This window comes from Diadema setosum, chromosome 8 (genome assembly GCF_964275005.1).
Source record: "Diadema setosum chromosome 8, eeDiaSeto1, whole genome shotgun sequence".
In the NCBI taxonomy this organism is placed as follows: Eukaryota; Metazoa; Echinodermata; class Echinoidea; order Diadematoida; family Diadematidae; genus Diadema; species Diadema setosum.
In genome coordinates this window covers 10,439,470-10,453,963 of record NC_092692.1, presented here as the reverse complement: position 1 = coordinate 10,453,963, position 14,494 = coordinate 10,439,470, and the positions used below count along the sequence as shown (strand labels likewise).

At 37.1% G+C, this 14,494-nt stretch overlaps 1 protein-coding gene across 1 annotated transcript in view; it reads left to right on the top strand.

The window, feature by feature from the left end:
- The window catches only part of LOC140231807 (uncharacterized), a 213,791-nt gene that overhangs the window by 185,035 nt on the left and 14,262 nt on the right, over nt 1-14,494 (top strand). Inside the window, 21 exon segments of the mRNA XM_072311960.1 lie at nt 212-328; nt 785-895; nt 1,376-1,489; nt 2,141-2,251; nt 3,079-3,192; nt 3,603-3,713; nt 4,022-4,135; nt 4,614-4,724; nt 5,549-5,659; nt 6,044-6,160; nt 7,019-7,129; nt 7,732-7,848; nt 8,303-8,416; nt 9,078-9,191; nt 9,771-9,884; nt 10,660-10,773; nt 11,389-11,502; nt 11,861-11,974; nt 12,451-12,564; nt 13,117-13,230; nt 14,011-14,379. Of these exon segments, the coding sequence (XP_072168061.1) occupies nt 212-328; nt 785-895; nt 1,376-1,489; nt 2,141-2,251; nt 3,079-3,192; nt 3,603-3,713; nt 4,022-4,135; nt 4,614-4,724; nt 5,549-5,659; nt 6,044-6,160; nt 7,019-7,129; nt 7,732-7,848; nt 8,303-8,416; nt 9,078-9,191; nt 9,771-9,884; nt 10,660-10,773; nt 11,389-11,502; nt 11,861-11,974; nt 12,451-12,564; nt 13,117-13,230; nt 14,011-14,379 (2,640 nt within the window).

The window sequence follows — 14,494 nt, the reverse complement described above, 5'->3', positions numbered from 1 at the left end:
ACATGCACACGTCTCTGTATGATTTTTTTTTTTTTTTTTTTTTTTTTACTATTCAAAAATGTGATGTCTGGTGAAACTTTTAAAAATCTTCAACCTTTTGAATGAAATACATTGTGCACTCTAGCTCACTTTGAACCAACTAAAAATGCCTGGAAAAAAAACAAACAAACTGACACAATGCAAACATATTGTACCTCTTTGTTTCTTGCAGTGTACATTGGCTGTGCAAGTGACCCGTGTCAAAATGGTGCCACCTGCTCACAGAACAATGACAACACGTTCACATGTTTGTGCCCTGCAGGCTACGAAGGAGAGCTTTGTGAGAATGGTGAGTGCAGTAGTCTGTCTGCTTCCTATAGCATCACAAAAATAAGACCGTAAAAGTGGATATTTTTGAGCGACCAATTTTTTTGCTTGGTAGGAAGAGTTTCGTATGTTTTAATTCTGCGGAATCAAGACGTCAACTACTGGAATGTATGGCAAGCAAAAATATTCGCGTGCTTTTATTTTGTGCTAGTTTCTAGTTGCGCGAAATGCATGAAAATTTCAACACAGCAAAAATTTACACTTTTCCAGTAAAGACATAATCGTTCAACTAAAGAGGACCTAATTTTTTAAACAAATGTAACACTCAAGGTATCATCAAGCAGATTTGTTAGGGAGAGCCTAGTAATTCCACATCTTCATTAGATTTCTTTGGATATGTGTTTGCCTTCTTTTCAGGAATGTTCAATAGTCATAGCTAACATTTTTCATCCTGCATTTGATACCCTTTCTGCTGCAGAGATCAACTTGTGCGATTCAGACCCCTGTCAGAATGGAGCTACCTGTAATAACTTCAGGACATCATACAACTGCTCATGCCCAGAAGGATACACTGGAACCAACTGTGAAGGTAACATAAATCTCATTGTGGTGCAGTAAAGGATGCTGAACTACAGTTCATATGCAATGAATGTCAGTATAATTACATCTACCATATAATGACACAGGAAAGGCAACAACATTATATTTTGGAAAGTTTGAAGAATGAATCAACTGAAAATTGTCTTTACGAAGGAAATGTAAATCTACACTGTACATTGTATTGATGCTCTTCCTTGTGAAATGATAACATTCAAATTCCAATATCTCCTTTACACAATGCTCCTTTATGTGGCAATAAGCATTCGTATGAAGCACAGACATGTCTGCATGCAAGTTTTTATTCTTGGATGTGCAAGAAAGATTGACAGCTTCTGTGGTTTTGCACATAGACATGTTGCAACCACCATTGTTCCAAGTTTTATTCTGTGCAATCAAGCTTGAGTTACATGTAAATGCTGCATCCACAATGGTTTAATTCAGTTGTATTCCCATCAATTCTCATCACCAGTGTATGCGGGCTGTGACAGTGACCCATGTCAGAATGGAGGCACCTGTCTCCAGGCTGTAGACTTCTACATCTGTCAGTGTGCTCCAGGCTACAGAGGACCCAACTGTGAAGAAGGTAGGTTGTTGTACTCAAAATCCCTCTGCATGTAGAATATCATGTTTCTCCCCAGTCTCTTCATTGTGAAATTCTCCTTTTTTTTAACCCCTGAGGACGGTTTGATTTTGCGACAACACGCATTTACCGCAGACACTTGCCAGAGTATACTCGGGACTCGTCCTCAACGGGTAATGTAGTCTAAAGCAGAATGCCAAACCAAAGTAAGCTAAAATATGAGAAAAAAAAAACTGAAAGTCATCTCTGTAGTGAAGATTGCACTTTACTCCAGATTGAAAGCTAAAAAAGAAGTAACTGACAGAGGTACTTTGGATCAAAGACATCATCATATTTTCTTTGCTTTGCATCTTGGCAAATGGGGAGAAACAAGTCATTTGATTTGCAAAATAGATTTCACTATTCTTATGTGTGTAATCACAATGACACCTGCAAACCAAGTGTCACATTTTAACCTGAAGGAAACGAAAGTATACCCTTAAAAGTTGTGAATGCCTTTGAGTCCATTTGGCCAGTTAAGATTGATTTACCTCTGGCCGAATGATAAAGAAAACAAAAATTCCCCTCTTGCTGTGAAACACACTCCAGATATTCATTTATCGTGTCAAAAAGGAAGATCACACCTGACATCATTTACTCCGTTTATATTTGCAGAGGTCAACCTGTGTGACCCAGACCCATGCCAGAACATGGCTGTGTGTACAAACTTCAGGATCTCATACACGTGTGACTGCTTGCCTGGCTTCAGCGGAGTCAACTGCCAGGGTAATTATTTCTACCTTTAGATGTCTAACACTTCAACAAAAAAAAATGTATGTATATATAAAATAGAATAAACACATTGTAGGAAAACCCTCATTAGAACAAGGTCGCTTGGACTGCCAATTTTACTTTGTTATTGTATAGCTGGTACCTTGTTGTAAACGCACCTAACGAGAGATGGGTTGATTACCCTTTAATGACAGTTGCCTCATTGTAAGTGAGCTCATTATTATAGGATTTTCCTGTATGCATCTAATTTCAAGGAGTATCTAATATGTGTAGTTTGAGAGACATTTGTTTTCTGAGACTACACAGCTGCAGAGTTCCCAAATTTGAGATACATTTGATATTTCCATTGAACTGGGCTGTTGGTCAATTCATCAGTGATCAAAATACATGTTTTTCATCTTTGGAATAGGTAGCACATTAGGTTAGTATTGCCAAGATGTGGCATATATGGAGATTTTACAGATGACCTATTTAAAGTGTTTTCATCATCCCTTCTTATGTAGATTTTCATGCCAATCTGTAGAATTTGTTTTAAATGCCATGTTCTTTATTACCATAATATCATATCAGTGTGAAGTGTCTCTGTGATGGTTCAAATGGCAACAATTTTACCATGATGTGTTACGAAATTATTCCAATAATTATTCCACAGTCATATTGTACTCAGTATGCACTCATGCTAGAACATGGCAGCATAATTCTGTTGTGATCACGAGATTTCTAAGTAATTGTAATGTGCTTGCAACTGCTGTGGCACTTGAGTTTGAGTGAAGTAAACTCTTTGTTTTGACAGTAACCCTTCTTTTTCTTTCCCACGTTAGATTACATTGGCTGTGTAAGCAACCCCTGCCAGAATGGAGCAACATGTGCCCAGTTCAACAACACCTACATGTGTGCATGTCCGCCTGGCTTCACTGGCTCAATGTGTGAAATAGGTGAGAATGATTTTCTGTTTCCAAAGTTTTCCCTTCAGTATCCTCTACATGTTTCTCTCTAGATTTAAGTACATGTTTTTGACAAACAGTGTTTTGTATAACAGTAAGTAAAAGTTTAAATTTCAGGCTCTGTGCAGGCCGATCTTATGCTAGCTAGCCAGATATAATTATTGCAATTTAGAAAGAATGTGGTTATAAGAAAGGATAACAAATTCATTTAATATTTGATACCAAAGTACATAATACATACTTAAAATTGCTTTTTGAAACCATGATAAAGCACATGTTCTGATTGGGCTTATTTGAAACGCTGTTTCAAAGAAAACCCATAATATTACTTTCAACCTTGGTGTAAAGGAATTCAAAAGAAAACAAATAATGATACTATCTATTAAATCCTTCCACCACAGCAATAAACTTGTGTGATCCAGACCCATGTCAGAATGGAGCAACCTGTAACAACTTCCAGACTTCATACACCTGTGACTGCCCGGAGGGGTATACTGGGATGAACTGTGAAGGTAATGTATGGCACTTGTATTGGTCACGCCTCTGGGTGTAATAAGATACATTTAATTATGTTTAACGTACGTAACTGCATCACTGGAAGTCATGTCTCTCTGTAAATTGTAAAAGGTTGTAAAGACTGTCTCATCATATCTAGAGAAATACAACATGATAAGCCTCAGCTAGAACTTGTGACTCTAAACTATATGAATGTGTATAAGTAATAAGCCCTCATCTTGTATATACATGTATTGTATGGTAGATACTGCAGACTTTTTATCATACATTGTATCTATATGGACTTATTTTCTTTTTTGAGCAGTCTACTCAGGCTGTGACAGTGACCCTTGCCAGAACGGAGCCACCTGCCAGCAAGGCAATGACTCGTACACCTGTGTGTGTCCACCGGGTTTCCAGGGACTACTGTGTGAAGAAGGTTGGTCATCTGCAGTAAAGTGATCCGTGAAATGTGTTCAATAGGGTATGAAGACTTACGAATCCCTGTCTGGTGTTACTTGTGAGACATACAATGCAGAATGGAGAAAACTGTCTAAATGATACTTTTTTCTTGCTGGGTATTCTGTTAGTACTTCAATCCTATTGATCTCTACTTTTTAACATTAATTGTGTTGTCTACTACATACATTTGTATATATGATGTGAATCCCAGTACAGGAGAACACGTTTTAGGTTCCTGTGACAAATACTGTAGTACAATGTAATTGCACACTTGCATTCGGCACTGTACTGTAAGGAAAGGTTTGTTCAGTACTTTTATCACACACCCATTAACAGTGCTATAGAATTATTCCTTTGCCTTGTCATGGCATGTACTAACTGAGATCGTCCAATTCTCCAAGGTCAGATTTTCCTGCAGGTTTATTGATCACAAATATATTGCCTATTTTCTGCAGAAATCAACCTGTGTGATCCAAACCCATGTCAGAATGGAGCCACCTGCTCCAACTTCAGGACTTCATATAATTGCACATGTCCTATGGGATTCACTGGACAGAACTGCGAAGGTACAGTATGCAAATCCTTTCTTTTTCTTCATTTAAAGCGCTATCAAGAATTAGTGTCAGACTGTGCGTACAATATGTATATCATACGTAAGTCTTTCTCTTCATTTAACGCGCTATCAAGAATTAGTGTCAGACTGTGCATATATCATACGTAAAATACATGTATATTCCTTGGCAAATCTTTTCTGAAAAAAAAAAATCATGCATTTATCAGCTTGAAGTTTTCATGTAGGGTTGTGAGGTCTAATATGTGGCCTGACACCTCCTTTACACCTTGAAAAGAATAACTATTAAACAATATGTTCACATTCTAATTCATTACCATGCATTTACTTTGTATTTCAAGTTAATCAAAACAAAAAATGGATGACAAAAAAAGCAATCATTCACAAAGTCTGACCTAATCTGGCCTAATCTGATTTACAAATGAAGTGAGATATATGGTAATGTTGACTTTTGTAATGGCATGATCGAAGAAGGGGGATTGGCTAGGATGCCAACTGCTACTTTTCTTTGCAATATTTTGCTCACTTTTGGCTAATAATAGTGCACGTTTCATGGAAAATACTGTTTTCTTCAAATTTTATTACTACTCATGTCTGCTGGAGGAAAGGTTAAAGTACTGTTTTTCTACCAAAATACCTGGTATGCCTTTTCAGCTCTCAGAATACTGCAATACTGTCTGCAAGGTCAACATCCCTGAATTAGTCGCTGTGTGCATAACTTACGTTATAAGTGTATCTGTGGTGATACGAGCATAATATCCTGTTTACCAATGGATAGCTATGTATGTTGATGTGTTGTTGTTGTTTTTTTTTTTCCAGACTATGTTGGGTGTGACAGTGATCCCTGCCAAAATGGAGCAACTTGTGTCAGTTCTAACACATCCTATACGTGCGTCTGTCCAGATGGCTTTTCTGGTCTTCTGTGTGAAGGTTAGTTTTGCTGTTCCTCTTGTGTCAACCGTACATATCTACATCAGATGAAAATGAAGACACCTCCAAATGTTTTAATGTATGTTGAATGAAATGCTGCATTCTAGCAAAAAACAAAACAAAAACAATCAAACAAACAATATTAAGATCTTCTTTTTCATGTGCAGGCACATGTAGTATAATGTTGTGTGTGCATGTGATATGAATGTATTCTCCTCAATTTGTATTGCATAGTTGCTAACAAGTCAGTCCCAATGTTCTTTAATCTGGGGGAAATCCATGAGTGATGATGTACACTAATTGTATTTTCCTACAATTGTACATTCAACAAGTTTTTGTAAAACTCACAAATAAAACTCAATCGTGTACATTTTCATGGTGCAGATTACATCGGTTGTGACAGCAACCCCTGCATGAATGGAGCCACCTGTGTCCAGCAGTCCAATAACACCTACAGGTGTGACTGCCCACCGGGCTTCCAAGGTGTCGTCTGTGAGATAGGTATGAACCATTTTGATATATATGATAACTTTTCTGGCATTGCTGTAAATTGAAATGGCAGGTTTCCCTTGCCAATGCATGCTATATTGTATATAATACATCTGGAAAGAAAATGATCATGGAAATTTGGCAGAAGTCAAAAGTCTTTGTCTTTTTGAGATCCATAACTCAATTAGGCAAACACTACCATAGGTGTTATAAAAAACATCACATGAAAATCATCTCCTTGTTCAACATACCAGTGGTATTGATGTTTACAGTGCTCTACAGTGTATATCAGACTGCATATCATGGTTTTATGTTCGCCTTTCAATTTGCCGTGCTTGCAAGTTACCTGGAAGGGTAGTGGTCAAGGGATTGCCTATGAAGAGTTGGGTTGCAAAATGAGTTAACTCCATTTTTTTTTTTTTTTTTTGATTTGAGAAATTGAGATTACAGCTGCTAAAAAACAAAGAAAATGCAGGATAATTTCAATTATAACCTCAAGAATATTCCTCATTATATAACAAGTGAGGTATCTCTGGAAAGATTTGAATTTGCTCTATCTACAGTGTAATAATGGACTAACAATGTACTTTAAAATATTGACAAAGGGGACTTATCCCATTTCAAGATCAAACTCTTCATACAATGTACAGTGTACATGTATGTTGCCTTCGTGATACAAGTTTGTGGCAACACAAGTAATACAGTAAGTGTTAAGCACCATTTGTTGGCATATTGTGTAGCTTCTATTTAGGACGCTATTTCTGTACTGCTTGTGAAATATTTATAGATTCAGAGCAGTATTTTGTGAAAACAGAAAAAAAAATGTCAGGTGATCTGGTGATTATTCCATGGCTGATGTTCCTTCCACAGAGATAAACCTGTGTGATCCAGACCCCTGTCAGAATGGAGCCACCTGTACAAACTTCAGGACATCTTACACTTGTGACTGTCCCATGGGCTTCTCTGGAGACAACTGTGAAAGTAAGTTGTACTTGATTCACTGTGCAGCAAAAACACATTTTCCCAGTGAGGTATGCCATGTTATTACTAAAAGGAAAGACTTTTAGATGATTTGAATAGTATTTCCAGGGAAGAATTGACTAAAATAATGCAGAACTCCCAGTGCTTTCATTTAAAAAAAAAAAAATAAAGATATGTGTACAACAGTCACCCATCCTGGGGTTCTTTTGTTGTGTTAAAAGACTGTACAGCTGAAGTGACACAAGTTTCTTGCATATTATAGTTTTGTCCATGAAAAACATACATGTAATGATAATGAATAACATTTATATAGTGCTTAATACTGATGTTTCTAAGCGCATTAATACGGGGGGGGGGGGGGAATGTATATCTCACAGGCAACTGATTAGAAACTCGATGTTCTGCCATGCACTGATGTAGAAAACCAACATTCGCCTATGTGTAGTCAGCTATAAAAGTAGCTTTGAATGTCTTAGATATTGTCTATTAAAAAAGGCCTCAAAAAAAGACTCATGACATTGCCACCCCTCAAATACTGGAAACTTATCACCTACAATGTATCATGATATCACTGATGCACTTTGTGGTTTCCACTTTGACAGCATACTCAGGCTGTGCCAGTGACCCATGCCTGAATGGAGCCACCTGCACCCAGAACCCAGACTTCACCTTCACTTGCATGTGTCCGCAGGGATACGATGGAGATTTCTGCGAAATAGGTAAAGATATTGACTTTCAGTGGAATAAATACATGTACTGTAGCCTCTCCTATTTTCATCATGCCCAAAATTTGTTTAACCATACTTCACAGAGTATTGTCTAATCCAGCACATCAGAATACATGCATCTTTTTGGTTTGTGGGATTTCTTAAAAGAACTCTCTTCCTGTCAAAGTGCAATACCTCAATGTCTGAACTGAAGACTTATCTTTTCTAGCAACTTTGTGAATGATATGTGACACATTGTGGGAGCCGGGTGCCTTTGAATGTTTCTACAGATAAATGGCACTGTATAAATGCTGTTTCATCATCATCATCATCATCATCATCATCATCATCATCATTATCACCATCATCATCATCAATTCAATTCCACACCTGATGCTGTAATCAAAGGCCATGATTTTGAAGTCAAAATTTTGATGAATGCACTGCAATTTTGTTCTCTTGGCAGAACTTGATGGATGCGACCCTAACCCATGTGCAAATGGAGCAACTTGCATCAACGATCTCGGAGACTACATCTGCATATGTGCTCCAGGATGGAAAGGAGTCAATTGCACAGAAGGTAGGTTAGATCCTGCTCCATAGGATGTATGCATGATGTAATTATAGTTAGAGGTATTGCCATGCCAAGTATGATAAACTCTCCGTCTGTATTGTTCGAAGTTTGCACATTGCAATATGTAATAGTTCTCAACATCCATTTTCATGTTGGCATACAGCTAGTCAAGAATTGGTGCCTAAATCCTTTTGCCTGTGATTTGCGCTATCAAGAGAACATGCAGACTAAAAGACCAGTACATACATTATACCATTTTAATACCTTTTGCAGTCAGTTTTTTGGTCAGAATAGTTATCCATTATTTCTTTACACCTAATTTTATATTGGGACCTACAACTTTGTTACAAACTTGCTTTTTTGAAGGCCCCATCACATTTCTCCTACTTTGCAAGATTAAAGTCACCAATGCCACTGTAAATTTACCATTACATTTCTTTTCATATGGCAATATAGTTTTGTATGTTCAGGTGAATCTTTCACCTCATTTCTATTTTGTAACCTTCGTATGATTTGCATTCTTTTTTTCTTGGTCTGTTAGTCTCTTAAGAATTATGGGCATAAATTGAAAACGAAATTGAATGAAATAAAAAGTCAAATGCACGCTCATCATTTTAAATACTGATTGTATATTATAAACTTTATTTTTTCCTTCTTGCTTCTGCAGAGTTTAATGCATGTGGCAGCAACCCATGTCAGAATGATGCCAACTGCACCAATGTTCTCAACTCATACAACTGTTCCTGTCCACCAGGGTACTTTGGGATGGACTGTGAGAATGGTATGCTACTATGGTTATATGATATCATCATGTATTCATCACTGATGGAAAACAAGTAGACCTCTACTCAGTACTGCTTAGTGCAAAGTAGAAATACAATTATGTAGTGGTCCTACTCTATATCATAACTTTGATTCATTTTTTTTTCCCATATTATATGAATGTTTGAGAAGTAAACCTCCTTGCCCAAGATTGTCAGGTATACACAGAAATTCTGAACCCATGTAACTGTTCTTTCCACACGTTGATAGATTTTATTTCTGCATTTATTTTTTCCTACATAGATGTAACACAATGTCAAATGATTTCTAACACAAAGTCAAATCATTGGTATGCATCTTGTAGAGCTTTTTGGAAGTGAGTAGAAATTTGATGATGGATTCCATGAAAAAAAAAAAAGCTATTAGATTTATTTCCAGAGGGTTCATTTACACTTGGATGAAAAATGGAATGTCTATGCAGGTCATTCTCACTCCCAGTTTTGTGTGATTCCTATGTAATATAAAACTTCCATTAAAGAGTGGGTTAGACTAAGTTGTTTATATTGTCACATTGGAAAATGTGTTTGATCTCTTGCAGTTCAAAATGCGTGCGATGGCAATGGATGTCTAAATGGGGCCACATGTAATGACTTCATCACATTCTACACCTGCACATGTCCGCAGGAATACACTGGAGACAACTGTGAGACTGGTAAGCCATTAACAACAAAAAGTTCAGTGGTAACAGAAGCAGCAGAGTTTGATACTGCAGCTCTACATATATCTTTATGCCATTTTTTTATGCCTTTTCTATGCCAGTTATCTTAAACATCAGTTCCTTCCAGATATTTTCTTTTTTTTATTCTTTTCTTCACCTATCAAGCAACTCCTTGTCAGCAAATCATAACAGCATAGTATATTGTGCTTACGTGTAATTATTTTTGTAAATATGTAAAATATATCAAGGCACACTGTTTGGCCAGTAGCACTGGGAGAAAACTTTGAAAATGAGTAGTGTAAAAGCCTTCATGATTTATGTGCTCGGTATTGTATCTCAGCTAATGCAAAAATAAATTGTGTGTAATATGTAGCAACATTAAAGTGTAAGTAGCAAGATTTTGCTACTATCACACGAATTGGACTACCGTAAAAGTGGATATTTTCGCGTGACTAATTTTTCACGCTAGGCCAGATCAGAAGTGTTTAGCGTGTTGTTAATTCCGCAGTATCAAGACATCAACTACAGGAACATATGGCAAGCAAAAATATTCGCGTGCTTTTATCTTTGCGCTAGTTTCTGATTGCACGAAATGCGCAAAAATTTCTACACTGCAAAAATGTCCACTTTTACAGTATGTTAGCACTCATTAATGGCACCAAAGAGAAGAGAAATAAAAACTTGCCTCTAAACAGTTACTCACAAATTATTACACCAAGGCTGAATTACTATTCCTAATATTTCACAACACATGTGTTATCCGACACAGAACTCAATGCCTGTGAGCCAGACCCTTGCCAGAATGGAGCAACCTGCAACAACTTCTTCACTTCGTACAATTGTTCATGTCCACCGGGTTTTGAAGGAACAAATTGTGAAATTGGTAAGGAATGGAATGGGTACTAATGACAACATAACCTCGCTTATACTCATTTCAGATTTCCTCGCTTGTTTCCTTTCCAAATTCCATATCTTTTATAAAAATTGAAATCAGCAATCATAATGAATGTGATACATTTGATGAACCTACAGTTGTACATTTGTATTTTGGCCCCCTCATGGTTTGCAGTGTTAAAGTTCAAATTGTTTTTGGTCTTTTTGCTTACATTTCCTTTTATTTATTCAGTTCTTCCAGAGTCTTGTAGTCTTTCTAAGGGAATATAATCAATTTGTTTTTCAGGCTAAAAGGATATATTAGCCGTGAATCACATTTGTGTGTATGTATTTGAAGAGCAATAACTCTACACATAAATCACATGTCAGGCTCAGGCATGTCACAATTTTAGGATTTGAGTTATTCTTGAAAGTTAAAAGTTATTTCTTAATTTGGAAGAAAGATGTCAGGAACTTTAATATGCATGTCTCATTTGTGTGATGCAAAATCCCATGCCTTTTGTCATACTATATCTTCATTCCTTATGACATTCATGTACCATGTTTCTGATCTCTACCTTCTTAATCTGATTTCTCCCTTCTTAAACTTCTTTCAATCCATCAGACGTTGATGCATGCAATCCAAATCAGTGTCGGAATGGAGCAACATGCATCAACAACATTGACAGCTACGTCTGTATTTGCCCGCCTGAATTCACAGGAACGAATTGCGAAACTCGTAAGTCATAAAAAAAAACAAATACATTATATGTCGTAAGATCATTTAGCAATTGTTGTTTGTGATATTGAATGAGTTACTATGTGCAGAAAATAAAAACATGAACATACTGATAACATAATATACCCTCTTTGAGACATGTGATACAATTGTAGTTCTCTTTGCATCCATCGTTCAATAAAAAATTGTCTAAAAGAGCTGCAAGTGTACATTTTATTCCTTGAATGTTCCTTGTATGAGTGGGAGAGCTACATCACACCATTTCATGCTTTTTCAGCAAAATATATATTTTTTTTGTATGCCATATTATATTGTGGACAGCTTCTCACTTCACCCATCATTTTTGCCCCCAATCTAGAACTGTTTGCCTGCGAGTCCAATCCATGCGAAAATGGAGCCACCTGTAATGAGTTCTTCTCCAGTTACACCTGCACCTGTCCACCAGGTTTTGAAGGAGTCAACTGTGAGACAGGTCAGCATGTCTGAGAGTTTTGTCTGTCTGTCTGTGTGTGTTTGTGTTTGCCATGTCAATGATAAAATAATGTCTTAGATAATTCACTTGTATATTGTTCTTCTGTCAATGAAAATTATAACTGTAATACACTAAATCTTTTCTGTAGGCTTTCTCTATGAGGGGAGAACAGATACATTGGCAATATGCAATATGTGTGACAGTGGTGGTCTACATACAATTGCTTGCTTAGTGTGCTCAATGTGAACAATGAGATCATTTCCAAACCTTGTTTTCCTTTACCGGCTGTGGATTTGATACAAGGAGTCTACTTGAAGCTAGTTTTGGCAATGTGAACATACTGACAATAAGAATATGTTTAATCATGATTAGAATAACAGTGATAATCATTCAGCTGATACAATTAGTTGTTTTATAGCTGACAAACAAGTCATTAGACGAGTTAACTCGGCACCATTCTTTTTCCCTCCCTACAGATATTGATGAGTGTGCTAACAACCCCTGCCTTAATGGAGCCACCTGTATGGATCTGGTCAATGCATTCATGTGTAGCTGTGTACCAGGCTATGAAGGCACCTTCTGTGAAACAGGTATATGCAATATTATATCACTTGAAGGAAAGAGAACTGAAGAAGGCAGCATGCAGGGTTGCTGTTTCTTGTTGTTGTTGTTTTGGAATGTTGATGATGATGTACAGGATGTTGTCAAGTACAGGATCTAACAGTGTGTGCTTACCAAGAGAAACACGGCTTGTACAGCTTTGTGCAAGAATATGTAGTAAAAAGTGCATTGTTATCCATGCTATTATTTAGTAAGTCATAATTTCCACATTTGAAAATGTCAAATAATTATGCATATTGTTATGTAGACCTTGCCAAGCCTTCGAGGTGTGTGTACTTTATGTTGCTATTTCATTACATACCCTGTTTGTACACTATGTGAATATTTTGTTCTCTTTAATGGACATACCTCAAATAAACTTAATAATTGGGTTATGGAAGAAAATATGAAAGATTAACATAGTTTGCCTTTTTCATCAGTTCTTGGTAACGGATCTTTTTATAAAACATGACACACTTTTTTTTTATATTGCTTCATTGTAATGTGCTTTCTGTTCAATTCTTTCTTTCTTTTTTCAACAGACATCAATGAATGTGCCTCCAACCCATGTGAGAATGGAGCAGTGTGTCAGAACCTAATCAACGAGTTTATGTGTATCTGTCCTAATGGATTCACGGGTGTGAGGTGTGAGGAAGGTAAGCAACAGTGAATCATTCTACGGATATCTTTTTACTCTTTGGTTTCATAATCTTACTGAAAACATACATATATGAATTCATAAAAACTACATCAAGCTTTGAGAGGGTTTGTACTTTACATACGCAACTGTGTGTCATAAGGTATTCTTAAGTTTGTTTCATTGCCGATGACAGAATGAACGCTTTGTAAATCATAAAGAAACAGCCCGTACCTTTACATGATTTTGACAAAAAGTTTTATAATGGGGAATGTATTCAAAATCATTTTCAGGGCTAATATTTGTATGCCAATTTATGAATTCATTTATAGCATTGCCTTCCTAGGCCTAGCAGCAAAGACTTGTATATTCCATGTTGAATATTTAGTCATTGCATTGTTAAGATTAGTTAACACATGATTTCTTATAAAACATCAAATGTACTTAAAAACCAAAATGATATTTCAAAGAGAGCATTAAAAGTCTTCATTCCAGCTCCACTAATCAGCACATATATCCAAAGTAGATTTTAAAGAGTCATGCCTTCTGTCTTGGCCTATCTTTAGTATATCTGTATCCTTAGTACAAGTTTGTATATCTGTATTCAGTACATTCAGTTTCCAATGTATCTATCTGAGTATATCTTCAATATATCTGTACCTACTGACATGCTGTTATCTGCTCTCTGAAGGGAAAATCAACTTTTTGCCAGCTACCCTTATTTTTGCAAAGTATGGCATATGAGTTCCACCAGTAATTTGATATCTTTATTCATGTTCACATCCCAAAATAATTGCAGCCAACGAATGCATCCAGTCCATCAACTTGGCTGCCAACGACCAGGTGGAGATCCTCTCGCCAAACTACCCCAACCAGTACGACAACCGGCGCTTCTGCCGCTGGCTGATCACCATGCCGACCGACCGCCGCATGCGGGTCATCTTCACCGACTTCAGCACCCGCGAGGGCCTGGACTTCCTCGAGGCTGGCAACGGCCTGGACCCCAACGACAGGAACTCGGTGGTCGTGCGGGCCTCAGGCAACACCATCCCAGCGAACTTCAACTCGGACTCTAACGAGCTCTGGATCGTCTTCACCACGGGGGAAGAGACGGGCAGCTTCACGGCCAGAGGCTTCTCGATACGAGTCATCGACGAGGCACTGGCATGTGAGTGAATTTTATAAAACAGATATCCCACTCATTGTTATTATTATGGTGACACAAATGGTGATACAAATTAAGAGTATTATAGGTAATCATTTTTCCTCAACTGTTTGTTTCT